This window comes from Zootoca vivipara, chromosome 8 (genome assembly GCF_963506605.1).
Source record: "Zootoca vivipara chromosome 8, rZooViv1.1, whole genome shotgun sequence".
NCBI lineage: Eukaryota > Metazoa > Chordata > Lepidosauria > Squamata > Lacertidae > Zootoca > Zootoca vivipara.
In genome coordinates, this window is record NC_083283.1 from 84213488 (window position 1) to 84235589 (window position 22102).

General features: G+C 39.0%; 1 protein-coding gene across 9 annotated transcripts in view; it reads right to left on the bottom strand.

Moving 5' to 3' along the window:
* ANKHD1 (ankyrin repeat and KH domain containing 1) overlaps window positions 1-22102 on the bottom strand; it is an 80561-nt gene that overhangs the window by 47205 nt on the left and 11254 nt on the right. For 8 of the 9 annotated variants that reach the window (XM_035103530.2, XM_035103527.2, XM_035103525.2 and 5 more), the window contains exons 2-14: window positions 17843-17996; window positions 15681-15837; window positions 14118-14265; window positions 12120-12267; window positions 11438-11671; window positions 9447-9541; window positions 7130-7367; window positions 5738-5929; window positions 4977-5086; window positions 4009-4096; window positions 3092-3219; window positions 2765-2908; window positions 2563-2665 (exon numbers count right to left, since the gene is read on the bottom strand). In XM_035103530.2, coding sequence (XP_034959421.1) covers window positions 2563-2665; window positions 2765-2908; window positions 3092-3219; window positions 4009-4096; window positions 4977-5086; window positions 5738-5929; window positions 7130-7367; window positions 9447-9541; window positions 11438-11671; window positions 12120-12267; window positions 14118-14265; window positions 15681-15837; window positions 17843-17996 — 1939 coding nt within the window. The remainder of the gene's footprint in view (window positions 1-2562; window positions 2666-2764; window positions 2909-3091; window positions 3220-4008; window positions 4097-4976; window positions 5087-5737; window positions 5930-7129; window positions 7368-9446; window positions 9542-11437; window positions 11672-12119; window positions 12268-14117; window positions 14266-15680; window positions 15838-17842; window positions 17997-22102) is intronic. The other variant, XM_035103524.2, reaches the window with a different exon arrangement.

Sequence of the window (22102 nt, forward strand, 5' to 3'; positions counted from 1 at the left end):
CATGTAACACATGCGGTTTGGCATTGCTAGCACAGAAGTGGATTCTGCTCTACTTCATGAATCATGAGAAAATTTTGCAAAATTTGTATTTAACAAAGAGTTGAAGAGGTTTAAGGTGTGGCAGTTACAAGTGTTTATGCATATACTTGGACAAGAGATCCATTTCCATTTTATCAGAATACGCCACTGTGTTGGCTGCCCTATGGTGTGCACTACCTCACAGAGACTAGGCCCAATGGCTAAAAAGGACAAATGTGTATTTATTTATTTATTTTCTATACTGCCCGTCGCCCGAAGATCACAGGGAGGTTTACAATACAAAAATGTAAAAATATATAGCATAAACAAACAAAAGCAATAAACCCCCTCACAGAGAAAAATATTTATTAAAGCAAAGCTTTTCTAGTAGCGTCTTCTAAAGAATGAAGCTTCCTCTTCAGATGCGACCCTGCCTCTCTTTCAGGAGACAGTGGGAATGAGTATGGTGCACTATTTTGGGAGGGGATCATGGACAAGCTGCTAGGTTACTATTTTTGTGCTGAATTGATCTATTTATTTTATCAGGATTACCGTTTTTATGGATTTTTACCCACTACCTTGGGAGCCTTTTTAAAGTTCAGAGCAGGAAGCCTTGCCTGGTGTTCTGTTCTCAAACTGAAATGACACACAGGCACTTATCAAGAGAAATGACATGCGAGTGCTAAGGGGCAACTTGCTTCAGTGAGAACAGTTCATTTCCTTGTGATGGCAACAAGATTTATAGGCAGCTGAACCTTTCTAATACATAAAACAACTTCAGCTGCATAAATTTGATCAATTATGCAAAATATTTTAGCCAACTAAGGGCTTCAATTAGGAATTTTCTGTCACTGAAAAGCAGTTCTCATGGATGAAAATATAAATTTTGGAAAATGTGGCTAACGTGAATTAAAATCCCAGAAGGCAGAGGTACGGTTCAAAAGTATTTCAAGTGTTTGGAGTCAAGAATTCAGTACCCTGGCAAAGCTCCTTGTCTTTCTTCAGGACAATAAAAATCAGAATAAATCACACAATCCCCTAGGTGAAATAAAGTAAATTACTGGAGTGCTCTATATCTTTTCCATGAAAATAATTTGGATGCCTGTGTGCAGAATTCATATGATAGCAGCCTGTCTTAAGTTTGCCTGTAGATTATATGTGAAGCACTTTGATATAATGCTTACCCAAAATCCCAAATTGTCCAATACCTTCTTATCTTTCTGGTCTTCAATACAACTTAGCTCCTCTACTCTTAAACCTTCAGAGAGGAGCAGTCACATTTATGTGCTGCACAGCACCTAGCATATTCTTTACACTAAATAAATATGCAGATGCATCAGTTTTAGTTAACAATTCTGCAGTGATTTTGCACTGCAAAATTCTGTCACTTCTGAGTACAACTGTGCTCATTTCACTTTCTACCGATTATTATGCTTTACTTAATGGACTCTACAAACATTTGATTAATCACATTCATAGGTCTCCAGAAAGGTTATACATACAAAATTGTAAGTTCTTTGAAGTCTAAGTTGACTCACTTATTGCAACTGTTATCATTTAACAGCTGGGCAAACTGTCCAGAATGAGAAAGAACAAACTGTACAGCATATGAACCACCAAGCTGAATGCGGTCCACTAGCCATGTAATTCACCAACATGGTGAAAACAAATGGGAGACTGTGGTGTGTGTGTGTGTGTGTGAGAGAGAGAGAGCGCCAGAGTGCACGGGAAAGCACAAATGAGAGCATGTGTACGTCAAGCATTTGCTTGACACAAAACATGTTTGGCTAGGTGAATCACAGATTTTGCTAACCCAAGACAAGACATTTTCTGCAACAGGTACACAAAGAGTTTCTTTGTACTTCAAAATTCTGCAAAATACAGTATTTCATATTTGACCTCATTTACAGCAATAATAAAATCAGCTAAGGAAATGTGTAAATGAATACTACAGCTGGTCACTGTTTACTGAATCTGTCACACAATATTTTTTTTACTACTGGTGAAGATGCAATTTTACTGCCAAGTTCAGAAAGCTACTTAATCTATTAGAGGCAACTTCTTACAAGTATAACTAAACATTCAACTAATAACTAATGTATGGTATTCAGGAAAGTTTTCTCATAATAGACCTATAAAAATTTATGGACTTAACTTAGTCATGGTCATTAATTCAACTTAGTTGAATATCATCTAAAACTTGCTTTTGTTAACAGTAACCTCCGTGCAACATGGCATAGAGCTTTGAAACTGAAGGGAGCATTAAAAGGAGTTTGAGATATGTTACCATGTGATGACATTGAGGTTGACACTGGCTGTTCAAATCAAAAGTTATCACTGGAATAGCACAACTCCAGGCATGGAGCCAAAGCAGTTCTTTAGATAACTGCTAGTATGTTTTCAAAATCTTATACTAAATTGACTAAAGAGAAACAGACCTGCACCACTCACTATCAAGTCCCAAATACTTCCCATGCCCCAGACACACAATGAATTCAGAATCCTAGCACAAGTTATAAAATTTAAAAATGTTTGCATACTAACCTTTTGGGAGACTCAAAAGTGCAGGGGGATTCTCTTGAGGAGCTCTGTCAGGTTCCTGGGGAGGTACAACCATGGCAAGTGCATGCATTGGTACACGTGGAACCTGCAAAATCAACTCAGATTAAAAACTTAAACCTGCACCATTTATGTCAAGCTGGTAAAAGTAAACATTCATTTCCCACTGCTATAGTTAAAAGCTTACCTGAGACTGATCCTGAGATGGCGGTGTGAGCTGAGACATATCTGTAGTTGGAACTGATAGAACATTGTTCGGGTAATCCAATAAATAGGAAACAACATTTGTGTGACCACCCTTTGCAGCTTCAATGAGCATGGTCGAGCCATCCTGCAATACACATTTTAAGAAGACAGATTATAATGGTTTGTGATCTGAGTACCGTACTAACTAGGTTCCTAAGATTATACACAACAAAGCCAACCTTATAATTAACACACTTTGGAGCATTAGCCAATACAACTGACAAAAGGTATATACTGTGAAATAAAAAAAACGAGTTACTTGGAATACCTTAAGACGATGAGTAGGGTCTGCACCATGAGCTAGGAGCAGCTCAACAACAGCAAGATGGCCCCCAGCACATGCCAGTGACACCACTGTGTGGTCATTATTAGCTGTAGCTCGGTTAACATTGGCACCTATCGCAAAGAGATGTAATTAAAGGGAAATTTCAAGGAAAAAAGTTAATGCAAAGACACCATTTGTTGGGAATGAGATTCCAAATCATTTAATTTTAAAATTAACAATAATTTGCAAGTGAAGAGGAAATTGCTTATATTTAGGTTTTTTAAAAAACATTTCACGTAGTAAAAGCAAGTTTGTTATTAGCTGTATGTTAATTTTGGAATATAAATTAAATAGCTGAGTTCTAAAGGACAGTACAGCTCTGTCATAAACAGAGGAGACTCACTGAAACCAGTGTTGGCCAATTTAAATCTATTGGTTTCAATAGGCCTACCCCAAGTATGACATAGTCAGGTACTAAAATATTTAAAAGTTCACGTTCATATTTCAAGTTTGCTTAAAAGAAAATGCTGGTAAACTCATTTTTCATTAAGCATTGTATACCAAATGACAGTTAAACTGAACCTGCTGCATGAGCCTCTGCCACAAGCACATAACCTCAAGCAAGATACACTAAATCTCATACTCCAAGTATGTGGGTGTGGGGGTTGTAATACTTTATGGAGATATGAAAGGAGGATTCTTTTAAAAAGAAGTATATGAAGCACTGAGCTTTCAAAACACGGTCCAAGTACTGTTTTTATAAAATTGCAAAGGAAACTCATCCCAAACATACATTTAGTACAAAACATTATATGTATAGCAAAAGGTAATGTTTGCTATAAAGCAACACATTCTTTCTAACAGGCAACTGTCAAGCAATCCTTCCTTCAACTACTAATGTTACTATTACTACTACCAACCTTTGCTAATAAGAAATTGTACAGTGCATAGATGACCCGCTCTTGCAGCCTTCATCAGTGGTGTTCTTCCACCTTCAGATTCATGCTCCTGTTAGAAATATTATGAAGAAAGTGAAATCCATACTGTGAGGGAAAGTGAAGAGAAGAACTAATTTGCTAATATTCTAGAGCATGATCAGCAGGCAGGCTTAAGGCAGAGCTGATGCTTCAGTGAGGCAAAAGAAAGTCCCCTTCAAAATAGGTGAGAGTTGCAAACAGCAGCGAAAAGACTGAAGTCTTACCCAAGAGCTAAACAGAACGCTAAACAACTGTTTGGACCAAACACAACCTGAAGATTAGGGATAAGGAAGGGGCTTTGCCTGGCAAATGGACCAAAGGTGCTATATGACAATGCTTTTGTAAACATTTTTGATACTATAGTACAAGCTGTGCACAAAAACCTGACCTAAAAACACCTGTCATACACTTCACCCATTTCTGTACTTGAAGCATGCAGAATACAAACAACCTTTTCCATTTTGAACACCCTTTTACATATTTAGTCCAGTTAAATAAATGATATAAAATCTTGTCCCATTGGCACTTCCTGATAAATCAGCAAATAGAACCAATTAAAGAAAAAAATACAAGGAACATGCATTGCTGGAAGGAAATCAAAAATAGTTATTCTTTCAAAGTGATGAAAAAACTGTGGTGTAAACAGAACAATTACAAAATTATTAAAAATATTATTATTATTATTATTAAATTTGCATACTACCCTCTATTCAAAGATCACAACACAGTTCACAACATAAGAATCCAAGTATTAGACAAATTGTTAATCTATACTTTCACTCATGAATTATTTTGCATTCATTCCTCTGAATAACAATTTGGTCTACTCTCCCATCTAGTTTGCATAGTTTCAAGGAAAATAAAAAGCTCCCATTACATTCCAAAATTTTAGAGAAATATTCAAGACTTACTAAATCTGCACCAGCTTGAAGCAGAACATCTGCAACATCAGTGTGTCCATTTTCACAGGCATAGGTCAAGGCAGTGTCTCCTGTTGCAGTTGTTGCATGAACATTAGCGCCTGTGGAAGAGTGTGGAATTAGATTACACACAATGTATTAAAAAATCTACCCAATTAACAGTTAACCTGGAACGGCTCACAAAACATTTCCTTTCTCAAATGCTGACAGGATACCTCAATTGGAAACCCCATTTAAAAATATAAATCACTGGTGAGGTGACAGAATACTTATTTTAGGCTACCACTCTCCGAGCAGCAAGTCACCCCTCTGCATATCACAGGTAACATTTCTCAGTTTCAGAAGTCTTTTGCTATTGAATACAGGGGCTGCCACTGAGAACACAAATGCTCTTGGGAAAACCAGTAAAATGAATCTGGCTGCTGAATTCTTAGGCATGTCATCCTCTAAACCTTAAAATGCATGATGGAAGTATTAAACATGTCACAAAAATGTTGTGAAGATTAACCACATAAGCATTTTGAATACTAAATACTTTTACATTATTACTACTAATTTCCAATGGTTCCAGAATTATGACTATATTCTTCAATGCTCCAGAGAAACTACATTGTGACTCACGCAAGAAAGTGTTGAGGGATTATAATTTGCATCAATAAATTGGCCATACTGGTCAAGATAGAGTCAGAGTTGAAAAACATCTCAAGGTCCAATATCTGGTTTATCTCTTTCAATTGTAATTGCAAACATACCTGCTGCTAGTAAATACTTCACCAGCTCTAAGTGGCCCTCCTGTGCCGCTTCCATCAAAGGTGTAGAACAGCCAAGTTCTATGTCAGCTCCTGCCTTAATGAGGAAGTCAGCTACTTCTGAAAACCCTCCACAGCATGCTAAAGTTAGAGCTGTCTCCTGTGTCTCTTCTGTCTGTGCGTTTATATTAGCACCTACCAAAAAAAATTATTTAGAAAAACAATCATTAGCGTGCCCATTTATAAGCAGTAGCTACACCTCCCAATTGTATACACTGTTTCCCCTCACTGGATTTTAGTGCTATTTTATTGGCCCGCATTTCTTCATATGGTTTCTGCTAATTTCTGTGCTAGCTTTTTATTGTTATTAATTCTAAACCAAATTTGAGCGTGTATCTGTTCTTGTTTTTGTTGTCTCTGAGCTTAAAGCTGAAATAAAGTGATTGTTTGTGCTAGTGCAGCTTCTGCATGAATAGTTTTAGTTTACTGTATTCGTATTTTATTTATTTTAATTTGTGACCTGCCCAGAAGACATGGTTGATTATTGTGTGGTATGGTATATAAATATAAAAAACAAATATCAAATAAATAAAACCACTGGCTTACCACAATGGCAACAAAAAAACTCAACACCTTAAAATATGGTTTTAAAAGAGGTACAATAGAGCAATTTTCTCTCAACTTATCTGCCAGGTAACACATTAACTTAAGACATTTTCACACATTCCACACCCAGTTAAACAAAGATGCCTCCCTGCAACACAGTACACATGGCTCTTCTTACGAAGTTAGCCAACAGAGCAATGTTATGGTGTGCAAGATCCCGATTCTATCTGTAAAGTATTAGCAGTAGAGGTAGGAACAAGTGGGAGAACAAGTGGGAGAAGCACCAGCCAAACATTAAGCACTGGGAGCACATTTGTATTCTTCCCAAAGTAGCAGCCTAAGGAGCTTTGTGGAACTGCGGCTGACACAGATAAAGGGCAAGATTCCTTCATCACATCTTCAACACTGGCTGGCTGAGCAAGTCCCTTTAAATCCCTTCTCTTGCCTTTTCTTTTAGCGCAAAATGAAGGTTCCCTAAGCCAATAAACATTACATCCTGCAATAATAGGTGCTTAGAAATTAATCAGGTTGACTGGGAACACCATTTTTTACTCCACTTAATATTTTTATTGATCTAGAGAATTTTGAATAGGCTAGCATCCCTAGTAATTATCCTCAATGTAAGAGGCACCAGAATCAACACCACAATTGGTGTTTGGGGACTGGACTAGATGATCCTTCGGTCCCTTCCAACTCTATGAACTAGCAACATTAGTATTGAAGCCACCAAGAAAGAAGCTAGTAAAAATAATACTAATGTTCTAATTTACAACAAATGTGTTGTCTTACCTTGAGCTAGTAATAGAGCCACCATCTCCTCATGGCCTTCCCGAGCAGCTTCCATTAATGGAGTATAACCTTCATCATTAACTTCCTCAAGATTTGCTCCCCTCTCTATTAACAGGGCTGCTAGTTCCACATGGCCACCACAAGCAGCAAGTGTCAGTGGAGATTCAAAGGAATCAGCAGGCATGTTCACTTGAGCACCACTATCCAGTAACAGACGAGCTACTTCCACATGCCCATCCTATTTCAAAAAGAAAGAAAGCTATTAAGCAATATAGATCAAATATTCTAGAAAGGAAACTTTCAATATCATTTGGATTATGTTAGGAATGTATGTTCACTCTTCAGCTTAAATTGCAAGCAACTGAATTTACTGTGAAATCTTATTCTGATCAGCAGAGTGAAACATTCAGGAATGTCATCTTCTAGAATACAGTATAGGGTCAAAACATTTTTAAAATTTTTTCCTATGGCTACAGCCAGATGAGACCTTTTACTAGTCCAGATTGGTTATAGTAACTAAGATGTATCCAAAGGAGAACCCCACTGTGTCTAATAACAAGAACTATGAAACAAGAACAGAAGCAGTAATACAGAAGCCAACTGAGAAGATAAAACAGCAGAGATGTCAAGTGGAATCAGGTTCAATTTGAATCAAGCTGTATGTGCCATTCTCCTCTGACCAGAAAGCGTCCAAGTTTACAGGAACTGCTGAAGGACTCTCCTTCTGGAGGCCACATCAGCTGCTGCAAACTTGTCCACCTTGTGGAGTCTCACTAAGCTGTGTGTGTGGACCTGGACGGCTGCTCCACATAAAACTTCCAGAGGAACAGTGGTGTGTACAGTCACATTTGGTGGCTGTTGTCCCCCCAACAGAATGAGCAGCAGTGCCGGGGAAGACCAGCTGAATTTAAAAGCAGTATGCCTGCGAGTTGTCAACCTGGTCCCTACCGCAGACTAGTGGGTGTTTCAGGATTCTAGGTGGGCGGTAGGGGGTTCTACGGCACAAGCTGAATCCTCCTTCCATTGAGCATTGGTGGGCGGTAAGGAAATTTTACCATCAAGAAAGATGCATTAGTGGGCGGTAGGTATAAAAAGGTTGACTACCACTGCATTACATGATGCTTGACTGGGAACTTTTTTTGCCCTGGACCACTGGCTTCTAGGAGTTAACCCTTTCCTGTATGCTCCACTCCTCTGCTGACCAAGAATCAACTATTCTTCCACACATTCTATATTCAGATGCACCTGTACTAATTGCATGGGATGAAGAGTCACAGGATAGTCTGCTGGACAGAGCACGCACAAATCTAGGAGCATCTATAAGAATTTGTTTGTTTGTTTATTAAGCATCAATTTAGAGTACCAGTAGATATTTAATTCCATGTTCATTGCAGCTTGCTGGGGACAGGGAAGGGAGGGCTTGGCATTGTCCTCCATTTTCCACATGGTTGCAGGGATCAGCTGAAAAAATACTGCAGCACAATATAATTTGTTGATTATTTTCTGAATTCATGGGAGCTGTAGCTCAGCAACATGGAGGGCCAAAGGTTCCCCATACCTAGCTTAATGTTATATGTGAACAGAGTCACTTCATTCTCAGTTAGGCACAACCTCCCTAGAGAGGTATGCCCATCACTGCCTACTGTCAGGCAAACAGCAATAGATCATTGTTTGGCTGAGCCTTTTAGAATATTTGCCCCTTTGCTGCTGCTTAATCAGCTGCTACTTACTATGCAATATGTTGCTTTTATTCAATTGCTTCTATGATGTCTCACAGCAGATCATGAAGTGTATTCTTATATACAGAATATAAAGTGTATCATTGATACAGAATACACCTAATTCTATGCAGGTTCCCAGCAGTAACTGTCCTTACATGTTTTTCAAACCAAGCAGTAGGCGATCAAAGCATTGACTACTAGCACAAGTGCTAATGGCATAATGCAGAAGACTACTGCAGCATTAGACCATTCTTCTTCAGAGAGGTGGTTACTATATTTATACTCTTTTTCTGGCTATTACAAGCTACAGTTAGTTTACTGCTAACCTAAGTTGTGATTGCAAGCTGTTAACAACTCATTCCCCACTACTAGCTTTACAATTTTACCACGCTGAAGAAAAATTGTGTTCGACTTAAAATTATATGCCATGACAAAAAATACTGTAATGCTGTTTTTAGAACACAAATGAATAGCTTGGAGCTGTGATCTTGCATAAGCATTCTTGCAATGTGTTTTCTTTAAGTAGTGAAAGAGGTAAGGCTAGGTATGTTCAAGTTCTTCAACCAAAACACCATTTAATCTAATGGTCATTTTACCATGCAAGCCTCCATTAAAGCTGTGTGCATCTCATCTGTTTTGTGCTCTTGGTCAGCTCCAGCTTCAAGTAGGAAACGAACCATATCTAAGTGACCTTCAAATAAAAGAAAAACCAGCATGTTACAAGACCTAATAATGGTTCAAACCAACTATGCTTAACAGTTTCAGACCAAGCTAGTACATTAAGCCAACTTAACGTACTAACACACTGTATATTGGCATGCGGCAGCTTTTGTCAGAGGCCATTTCATTAGATGCACTGAATAGTCTGGTTTGTTGTAAATCATATATACATATGGATGTAAAGAGAAACAAAAAGTAAAGGTTGGAGTCAAATGGCAATGGAATGCAAACAGTAGTCCATGGCAATTTGATATGAGCTTAAATATAATTTATATTATGTATGTATAATTGAAAATTACTTCTTAAAAAGATCCTTCACAGCAGCAGTAATAATCAGGATATGTTATGTGAGGATGGCCTAGGAGTCGATTGGAAACTTCAATTGATCCAAAATACAGAGGACTGATTACTGGCTGGGGTTCCATTTAGATGACATATAGCCCCTGTTTTAGAACAGTTGCACTGGTTGCCAGTTAACCACAGGCCTAATTCAAGGTGTTCACGTTAGCGTTCAAAGCCCTAAACAAAACCAAGTCCCCAGATCTATGAAAAACCACCTCCTTCCATACAGACCTTTTAAAATCAGCAGAGGGTCATAGCTTGGTAGTTCCACTGCCTGAGAGAAGGCACTCTGTGGCAGCCACTTAGTTGTGGAACTCGCACCTCTGTGGGGAGGATCTGTCTGAAGATGCACCTCTTTAGCCAGGGGAATTTGACACCTGAGGCATATCTTTTCAGGACACACCCTATTTTTTGAGATTGCATCCTTTGTACTGGTATGACATTAAAAACAGTGTTTAAAACTTAAATTGTTGTAACCTGTCCTGGGACATTAGGGAAGGCATGCATGCATGCAACAAATAAATAAATAAATAAATAAATAAATAAATAAATAAATAAGCAACTCCTCCTTCCCCAACAGACTTAGGAAAATATGCCCTGAATGCAATGTTAATATTTGAAAAACAGGAAATCTAGGAAACTGAGGTAGTTTCTGAATTAAGATGTTGGTAGTGATATTGCCAGGTGACACCCCCCCCACTCCATTTTAATCCAATGATCAAACAACTTTTTAAAATGTAGAACAAACTGTTATGCAAATATATAAAATGGCTTGATCCTTCAGGCTGTACGGTTCAACTTGCTCTGGTACAGAAATAAGGTTTTTTAATCCTCTCTCTCTCTCTGAACATATATACGGTAGCTTTACCATTCCCTGTGGCACAGGATAAAAGAATGCAGGCTTTCACAGCTCTGAACCATGATTCTAGGCATATTAATCAATCTTCTCTTTCTTATTTATTTGATTTATATACCACCCTTCATCCTAAGATCTCAGGGTGGTTCACAGAGTACATCCAGTACTAACAAATACTGTGAATGTCTAGCAGGGAGGAGGGAGAGAGAAAACAACATTTGGCTCTTTATTTTCCTCATGGTTTTTGCTAAAACCAAAATCTGAAGTTTGAAAGTGGAAAGCCTCTCACACAATGAGAAAAGCTTTAGTATTATTTTAGTGATAAAATATTGCTAAAGCCAATCAAACTGCTATAAAACTTCTAGAGTAAAAATTCAAAGGTAGTAAACCCAGTTGCAATATAACTTCTACTATGTAAAACAATTTCAAAAGTTCAGAATACAGAAATTCTTCAAGGAATTGGTCCAAACTTGGAATCTGTTAAGCCCATGGCCTCCCCTCCTCAGCCCTGCCCTCCTGCATGACATTACATACAGTGAATTGTGGAGGGCATACTGTGCCTTTATGTTATAATTAAACACACAGTGTAATGCTACAAGCAACTGATTTCTTTAGCAGGATATACAGGGATACTCAGGTTTTCCAATGCAATCCTTCAAAATGTCCTACCTTTATAACAAGCAAGTGTAAGAGCACTTTCTTTGAATTCATTGGAATGAGTGTTTATTCCTGCACCATATTCCAGAAGTACTCTTGCAACCTCAACATGACCTGCACTGGCTGCTTCCATTAAGGGGGTATGTCCATTTTCATTATGATCTTCAATATTCGCACCTGCTTTCAACAACACTTTGACAATATCAACAAATCCCCCAGCGCAGGCATATGTGAGTGCTGTGTTTCCTAAGAGAAGAGGGGGAAACAAACCAAGGTCACTTATACCCCTGCCTTTGAAAGTTTAACTCTTTATTATTTGAGATTAAGAAATTGGTCCCGCAAAAGGATGACTACTGTTTGACGGGACTTTAAATCTGCATAACACCAAACAGAAAACACTGATTACAAACTGACATTTTGAGCAGTTTTACATTAGTGTACTTTTAATAGTCATTTCTAATGAGCAATGATTTTAGAATATATTTCTTACTACAGAACAATGCTTTATGAAAACTTAAAAGTTCTTGTCAAGGTACTTTATTTTTTCCTAAACCTGACAGTGTTGCTTTTAAAATATTATTATGTTAACACTAATACTACATGAACTTCTTCATTCAGGTTCATTTGCATCTATTTCCAGCAATAATCTATTGGCACTCAAAATAGTAGTTTTTCATTTCTTATTTACACTTACCTGTTGAAGACTGGGCATTGACATCAGCACAATGAATAAGCAGCAGTTTCACAATGTCCACATAGCCACCACTGGCTGCTGCCATGAGTGGGGTTATATCTCCTTTATTTCCTCTATCTTCAACGTTTGCATGCATTGCAAGCAGTACCTGAATAAATGAAACAGAAGTTAACCTCCTATTAGTCATTACTATTCCAATTTCTTGGTCTTTTAAAGGCTTCAACTTAGTCATTCTCAATGTGAAGGGAAGAATGAGATGTTCAGTCACAATAATTATCATTTATCACCAGCACTGTGCCAGCCCTCTAAACAGGAGTCTCCATTCAGAGGAATGTCATTTTGAGAAAGAGACTAGTTGTAAAGGAAACAGAGGAAGGGAGGGGAAAGGCATGAGCAGAGAAGGGCCTAGCCTAGATAAGGGTGTAGAAAGGAAACATGGGAAATCATTAAATCAGTCTGTATAAAGATAAATGTGATTTGTTTACAAGCCTGGGAAATGTGGAAACTGTCCTGGGTTAACAATGAAATACAGTAGTTAAGTTTAATACAGTTTTACCTTGGAAGTCGAACGGAATCTGTTCTGGAAGTCTGTTCGACTTCCAAAATGTTTAGAAACCAAAGTGTGGTTTCTGATTGGCTGCAGGAAACTCCTGCAGCCAATCGGAAGCCGCAGAAGCCTCGTTGGATGTTCGGGTTCCAAAGAATGTTTGCAAACCGGAACAGTCACTTCCAGGCTTGCAGCATTCGGGAGACAAAACATCTGCGTCCCAAGGCGCTTGTGATCCAAGGTACGACTGTATTATTGCACTCCTGCCACCACCCCAATGTGAAGTTGTTTCCTGAAGTGAAGAAACAGCATAGCACTGTGGGAACTGCACTTTTCTCCATCTGCTATCTTAGCCTTCCACATGGCCTTCACACTAAGGTAGTGGTAAAGTTAAACACCATCATGGTTTTGTGATAAGGCAACAAGGGAAGAGCATTGGTCCAGCTAGCTCAGTTGTGTCCACAGTAACTCTCAGCAGCTTGAGCTACAGCCCTATAGTGACCCTCAGAATCTTGACAGTAACTTCATGAAGTCCATGTCATACTAAGTAATCCTTCGGATTATGCAGGCAGAAGATAGGGTTACAGAGATGGACATTGTTAGTTCTCCTAGCCTGCTGCTGAAAAACCATTACCATTCCCTTTCACAGTGGGGACAGCTCTACTTGAATATTCTTACCATGACTGGAAAATAAAGTGGGGAAAGGGAAACGAACCATGATGGCTAGAGGGCAGCTTTTTACAACAGAGAAATCTGGTGCCGCCAATGAAGATGTTTACTTTCTGCTATAGAACTAAATGGAACCACATCACTACCAATGATAGTGATACTGCCAGTGTTAAGACATACAAAGCATCGGTCTGTCTTGGAAGACAATGGAAGAGTGTTCCTTTGGGGGTGAAGTCAAACTGTTGCAAGAGTTACAGCACCTGCTGTGGCTGTAGAGACCGATACAGGAGAGACATGTTTTATTGCAGCTGGGGCAGATGAAGCCATTCAAAAATCAGAGTAATAGCTCAAGAATCAAGGAGTAACAGAAATGGAAGGTATTCTACTAAACTTCATCTTTACCCAGGAATATGCTAAGTCAGAAAAAAAACCTGTTTGGTGTTATGTTTCAGTTTGGTGGTATTTGTTCAGCTTTTTGTTAAAGTTAAACCTTGCAGGATTAAGCCCTTCAAAAGCCATTGAATACGTGAGCAGAACATTTGCCCTGTCCTTTTAAATAAGTACTGTAGTCCATTTTATAAGCATATCAATTATTTCTGGGCTCATGAGAAGTTTTAGCATTCTTTGATATGACTGTGTTAAGGAAAGCATGTTTGTACTGCACCCTCTAGTTACCAGGTTAAAAATACACTTTTTAATTCTTGGATAAGTTAGAAGTTTATCTATAGGCCTCACACCTTTATTATTTAAAGGAATGGTTTAGACCACTAGCCTTTACTCACTTGTGCCAACTCATAATACCCAGCTGAACATGCCAAGCAAAGGAGACTCTCCCCTTCTTCTGTATGTTCATTTACACTTCTTCCTTCATCCAACAGCTTCCGGACAGCATTTACATCCCCATCCGAGCATGCTTCTGCCAAACTGCGACTGGAAGATAACATTTTAAATACAATGAGCATACATGGAAGTAGTTCAAATGAATTACACAAATGGTAACTTATGATTAACTAAAAGCTTATTGAGTACAATTTTCATGTTAAAGACAGTTTGTGTCCTTTATAAAATTATATTAAACAAACATGAAGAATAATTTAGCAAGCTGCTTAGGCAATGTTCTCTTGTGACTGAATCTGGGAAAATGGGAGTGAGCTTTAAGGACTCCTTCCATGCAACTCACAACAGGGAAAGAGATGCCTGAACCAGGAATCTGGGAGATTTATGAAGAACGCATTCAGAATAATTTAGAAAGGACTAAACTGCCACTCTAGGTGACAAAATTGAAGTATTTTAGTGTAATTACCTTGAAAGGTTTTTTGTATATTTATATAAAAAATATCAAAAATTAAAAATACACAAAGCTTATATAAATATATAAGTATACCTTAAATTGACTGTACAGTACTTGGTCTTTATATAGCTAAGTGGCAGTTTATAGGACAGCACTGGTAAGTCACAATTTCAAAGGTTAAAAATATAAATTTCTAATATAGGTAGAGGGATGACTGAGTCACAAGTGCACCAGATTACATGTTTGTCTTTTTAGAAGCTTAAATCTTAAAATTAAATAAAGGGAACAACTAAGATGTGCAGCGTGGTTTTCTGAACATTTTGGCCAAACACTTTAAGAGACACATATATTTTTCACAGAAAACATTGTCTATCAAGTTCCCAAGTCATTAACACTGTATGTAATACCTGACCTCACTTCCTTCCTTTCCTATCAGTATATAAAGCCTCATCCTCTGTGCTCCATATTGCCTCATTTCACAACTATCCCATTTTTAAGTTAGCATGAAACTGTACAGATGCAACATATACTGTATGTGAATATACTTCATCAATTAACATGTGGAAATATGTCCATTTTGCCTCATGACATTACCTTATCTTGCTACTGAAGCTCTCCAACCCAATTAGAGAATTTCGCCTCTGAATCATATTGAGGGATTGATATGGCTGAAATATTACTTTGGGTAAAGCCCAAAGTGGTCACAATTTAATAATAATAATAATAATTTATTATTTATACCCCACCCATCCGACTGAGTCTCCCCAGCCACTCTGGGAGGCTCCCAATTGAATATTAAAACAATACAGCTTTAAATATTAAAAGCTTCCCTAAACAGGGCTGCCTTCAGATGTCTTTTAAAATTAGGATAGCTGCTTATTTCCTTGACATCTGATGGAAGGGCATTTCAGTTTACATTTCTGAATCTCAGAGACAGAAGCTGATCTAGGGCCTATTTATTAGACATACCAAGAACCACTTTATCCACAATCCTCAGCTTTTCAAGTCAAATGCAGATAGAATCAAACCAGATGAACAGAAATTCAATACATACTTGTCCACTTGTCCTGCATTGTGATTGTTCTCTGCTCTCATCCGTGTCAATGCAGCAGCAGCTTCATCCAATGCACAACTGACAGAAGAAGTCAATCTTCGGAGCACCTCGGGATCTGCGAAGGCTTTACCATCGGCAGTGGACAATTTACCAATCCCTTCAGCGAATGTACGTTCATCAATCAGGTTAGTATGAAAACCACACAAAAAATGCAGACACCATTTTAAACTTCAGCCACATGCACTATTAGTTAAAGTTGTCAGCTGCAAACATGCTAGAAAATTAGAAGCTACTTTGACCCTACTATATCAGGAAGATCAAACAGATTATGGAAAAGACAAAGCTAGCTTTAGGACTTGATAATTATTTTTGCATCCTTAAATTCAACTCTTATGTTCCTGAACTACAAACAGAATGGGAAAATGTCAACGGCATCTGCATTTGATGCTACAATTTTTCAAAGATGACATAATGGAAATGTAGTGAGAATTTTTTAAAAAAGCCTAAATGCCAATTTAAATGTAAAGGACAGAACCCTTGGTATCTCGGATGTGGCTATATAAATGAATCAATCAATAACTGATAAACTTAAGAATTGTTCTAGATCATTCATTGTACCTTTTGCCGAAACACCATGCTAAAACAAGCATTCAAAATTCACCAGGCAGATTTTGCACCTGGCTATCCTCACATGCAACCAAGTGAAGATGCCCAGGACCAGGACGGCATCTGACATCTCCACCATCTGGAAATGCATGCCTGAGGATCCTTGGATCTTGACTGCTTTCACACACTACCAACACATCCTGTGGAATTCTATCTGTTATATTTTATCAGCACAATCCATGAATTTCAGGAACCAAAAAGTCATATTGAAAAATACGACTTTCAAGCCGTCTGCCCCCCAAATGGCAATTAGGCATTCCATTCTGCTGTCTATATCTGAGTTTCTAACGTTGCACAACTATGTTTTTAAGAATGCACAGGGGGGAAACAGAAAAATTGGACGTGGGAGCTATCCTCCCTTGAACATGCCACTCACTTCCCCCCCAAACATCTTTGCCTGGTCCTAATAGTTACCTAGTCACTCCAAGTTAGATTACTGCAATATGCCCTTAAAGGCAGCCCAAAAACTTCAAATAATGCAGAATATAGCTGCCAGGATTTTGTCTGGAGACATGAGCTTAGATCAGGTTCTCAAACTGTGATCCATGGATGACTTGTGATCTGTGAACTTTATTTAGATGGTCTGTGGTATGTCCAAATCAAATGATCATATTTCAATTTTACTTTATTTTTTATTTTATTTTATTGTATTATAATTTGTATTCCATGAAATGTAAAATGTAATACAATAAAATGCAATATAAAAAATAACAGGAATAGAAATAAAATTAAAAATAATTCACTATCTAGTACAGTGCATTGAAATTGCTACGACAGGCAGGAAAATCATTAATTGGTCCACCAAGACCACCATCAATTTTCCAATGGTCCATAGGGGAAAAGTTCGGGAATCACTAGCCTAGATTATATGTGTGTTCAATGTACCATGAAACATCTTTCATTAATATAGGTTGATGCACCAAATCAAATACATCCTAAATGTTCTGGTTATGGTTACTGGAATGCATTTTCAAAAGGGCTACCTTTACTTCCCACTCTTGGCTACTTTTTGTCTGCATATTGCAAACTTAACTTATCACTGCTCAATTCGCTTACTGCTACAACCAACCATGAATTATTTATTCAGATCAAACTTGAATGAGAGCCTGTTTATACTCCCATTTTTCATTAAACAATATTATCTCAAGATCCCTGAACTCATCACCGATGTGATGATTTGAAGCATTATTCCTGGATCACTTAGCTCAGATAACTGAGACAGTCTGTGCAAGTAAAACATAGTTTTACACAGCAGCATCTGGGTAAAACCTTGCAGAGTACATTGGCTCAATGTCTTGAATTTGACATAAGTACTTTTAGGAATCTCGTTAAACAAAGTTTTAAAATGTTCAATTCTAGAACCTCAATTGTGTTCTGAAACTCAAGTTCAAGTTGTTAATGCCTGTGCACACAGCAATCTCTCTTCCTCAAGGTCAAAGCTGGTGGTTCCACCCCCCACAAATAAAACTACTACCAAAATGAAAAAAGAAAACTACCTGCTGCTTCCAGCAAGGCTTCTAGTCTTGCTTGCGTTTCTGGATCTACTGTTCGTAGGTCTGCTCCTTCTGCAGCACTTGATAAAAATATCTCTGATGTTGTTTTAAGCACCGGGTTATCCAGATCTTCTTGGTCCAAAATAAACGACTCAACCTGTTGAAGATATAGAAGTTAGCTGTTACTTGTGTTTTATTTAACAATTTATTCCTAACAAGAACAAAACTGGATATATTGTGTCAAAGCCACATATTTGATAGCTACATGCATGCATTTTGGAGAACAAATGTTATTGGGAAATGAAATTTCAAAACACACACTATTAGTTGAACACATTTACAACCATTTTTAAGATAATAATTTAGACTGTACTGCAGACTAAATTTAGATCACATATAACTGCTGAACCTGTGAACATTTGGTTCTCCCTAGAGGAGAAAATCCTCTCTACTTCAGAGACTTTAACCATAATCGCCAACTACAGTTCACTAATCATCTACTTTGGCTTGACAATTTCCCAGGAAAACAGTTAGAGAAATGCAGATTTTTAGGTGGCATTCATATGCACACTTATTGGGGAGAAAGCCCCACTGAGCAAGGTAGAATTTATTACCAGGTAACAATACCCAGGGTAAGGTAAAGGTAAAGGTACCCCTGACCGTTAGGTCCAGTCGTGGATGACTCTGGGGTTGCGGCACTCATCTCGCTCTATAAGCCGAGGGAGCCGGTGTTTGTCCGCAGACAGCTTCTGGATCATGTGGCCACCACGACTAAGCTGCTTCTAGTGAACCAGAGCAGCACACGGAAACACCAGAGTGGTACCTATTTATCTACTTGCACTTGACGTGCTTTTGAACTGCTAGGTGGGCCGGAGCTGGGACCGAACAATGGGAGCTCACCCTGTCACAGGGATTTGAACTGCTGACCTTCCGATCGGCAAGCCATAGGCTCTGTGGTTTAGACCACAGCGCCACCCGCATCCCTTACCTAGGGTTGTACTTTTAAATTATTTTTCTTCCCTGAAAAGTAAAACTGAAAACTTTCAGTCTGTGGTAATAATAGTAATAATTTTATTATTTATACCTGCCCATCTGGCTGGATTGCCCCAGGCTCCCTGGGTGCTTCCAACACATATAAAAAATAAATATACTGTCAAATATTAAAAACATCCTGATACAGGACTGCCTTTGGAAGTCTTCTAAAAGTTGCAGTTATTTGTTGCATATTTATCTCCTTGACATCTGATGGGAGGGTGTTCCATAGGGAGGGTGCCACTGCGAAGGTCCTCTGCCTTGTTCCCTGTAACTTCACTTCTCACCAGAGGGCACCCTGAGCTGGACCTCAGTGTCGGGGCTGAATGATGGGGGTGGGGATGCTCCTTCAGGTATTCAGGGCTGGAGCAGTTTAGGGCTTTAAAGGTCAGCACCGACACTTTGAATTGTGCTCAGAAACATATCGAGTAGAATTGAAATTCATCCGTTACCAGTTTAGCAAGCACAGATTGAATATTTTCAAGTCCAGCACCATCCAATATTGAACAAGTGTAATAATTAAACTTACTCAGCAAATGGAGAACTACCAGTTTATATAAGATTAGTTTTATCCCTGAAGCTATAGCAGATTTTCCTCTAGATATTATTCTTGGCAGTCCACAAGCCTACAGCATGTACACAATGAGTTTAAGTAACACAAGTAAAGATTTCAAAATAAGAGGTCAAATGCCCGGTTGCATTACATTGAACTTGGGAGCAAAAAAAAAGGTTCCACTTTTGCTTTTGATGCCAATTTGGGAAAAGACAGTGAACAAGATGTACCATATCTCTTGGAAGGACACTATTATTATTTTTAATCATCTTCAAATAAACACTCATTTCACTCTATGGAAAAATGTTTTTAGAGCAGGGGTGGCTAAACCTCCAGTCTGGGAGCCCAATGCTGATCAAGCAAAATTTTCTCAATTTTTCCAGCAGCAACAAAAGGAATATAAAGTAACACAGACACAGCACAAGACAGGTTTGGAAAAAGTTGAACCTATCCACCCATATTCCCCAACAGGGATGCAAGATATTCTCTCCTCTGCTGATCTGCATAGAACAGCTGAAGAGAGGGGTGAATTCTGAATACACCCAAAAGGATGTGGTCCATGGGGAGGGGGGCGTTTTGCCAAGGGCGAGTGACCAAAAAAACCCCAAACAAACCAGTGTTAAAAACTCAGATATGTAAGCTAGGCACCAAATGGCACCTTAAACCTAGGTTACAGCCACCACAACAGCATGCCTATTTGTCAGGGGGTTGAACTTGACGGTGCTCAAGGATACCTTCTAATGCTACAATTCTATGACCTAAACCAGTGGTTTTCAACCAGTGTGCTGTAGCACCCTGGGTGCCATTAATGATTGGTCATGGGTACTGTGTGCAACACTGGCCTGTCTCTCTTTCCTCCCCTCCCTCCCCTAATACCCTCTTGCATCTCTGCCTCCCAAAGGGTTGCACAGCTATTTGGTGCAGCAGCCCCAAACTGTAGGCAAATAGTGCCTTTGGGGCTGGCCAGGGAGTGCTGGTTGCCAGGAGCTGAGGTGGCCTTGGAGTAAGTAAGCAAGCAAGAAGGCGAGGAGTCCACTCAGCCAGTCCACCAACCCTTTCTTTGGAATGGAGAGACAAGTGGGAGGCCAGGCAGGCAGGCGCTGCACTGACCTTTCTTGTGCTTACTGTGTGCAAGGCCTGCCTGGGTGCTGAGTGCTCGGTGCTGAAGGGGAGCCTTTCCACTATGCAGGCCCGGCAGTGCCCGCTGCTGCCAACCAAGGTACGGTGCTGGCCTCACGTTTACCTTTGGCCAGTCTCCGTTGGGCCACTAAGGCTGGTGGCATCCTCTTCCCAGGCCCCTGTGGGGCAGTGTGAGGAGGCACCTCTCTCTGAAGTGGTAGGGGGCAGCTCAGAGACCAGGGACAGCAGCAGCGGCTGCCCAGAAGACTCCCAAGGAGAGGGGAAAAGAGAGGAGGCTGAGGGAACACTCCACAAGGGAGGGTGTTTGAAAAAGGGTGAGAGGCTGCCAGCTCTGCAGGCAAGGGGTGACATAACTGGGCTCCTGAGTCCCACAAGGGTGCCACAGAAAGAATGTAGTTGCTCAAGGAAGCCATGGACTCAAAAAGGTTGAAAACCTCTAATCTAAACTATATTGCTTGGCTGCACTTTGCTCTTACAATAATTCACTTGTCCTAGTATGCAAGGAGGAGAAACAGAGTGAAAATGGAAATGATATTAACTATACACTATGGCATGGGTTTTTAAACTGTGGTCTCAGAGTTCCATTTGGGTATTCTGTGAAAAGGCTGCAACACAGTCAAATATACTTGTACTCTGCCCTGCACTTACTTTCCTTGATGCGATGATGGAGGACTAAGATGCCCTTGATTCGTGTGGCAGCACAGAGGCATATGATGTGTGTATTTTGCTGCACACAAGTCAACTGGCTTGATGGAGATGTCAGTCACCAACCTGACACCTAGAAATATCTATGTAGTCGCAATTGGACCCGTGCCAGTAGCAAAATGTGCATGGCGCCCAATGAATTTCAAACACTGCAAAAAAGGTTACATCATCTCTGTTTTATAGTGTGCATCATTACAAGCACAGGTTTTCTGTTTAAAGGATTAGCAAAGATGTTTAACTATGAGCAGTAAAAAGGCTTCTGCTTTTTAGTATGGTGGGTATATGGTGGGTATAGATGATGTATTTGGGATTAGGTGTGTAAATAAGTACCATTATAGACCAAGGTTTCTGCATTTAGCTTTCAACTAGTTTTTAGTTCAGTTTTTTATGCTGTAAACCACCCTGTAACCTTAGATCATAGGGCAGTACATAGATTGGTAGTGGCCTTCTTGGTAGCAGCACCCACCCTGTGGAACGCCCTCCCATCAGATGTCAAGGAAATAAGCAGCTATCCTATTTTTAAAAGGCATCTGAAGGCAGCCCTGTTTAGGGAAGTTTTTAATATTTAATGCTGTATTGTTTTTAACACTCGATTGGGAGCCACCTAGAGTAGCTGGGGAAATCAGCCAGATGGGTGGGGTATAAATAAATTATTATTATTATTATTATTATTATTATTATTATTATTATTAAATAAAAAGTAAACAAACTGCATATGGATTCATATATATCAATCATAAATAGATTAACTTGAGAGAAATCCCCATCAATTTCTCTGAAATTTGATTGAAATTTAATGTAATTAACATTGAGTCTTAACCCTATTTTAGTTG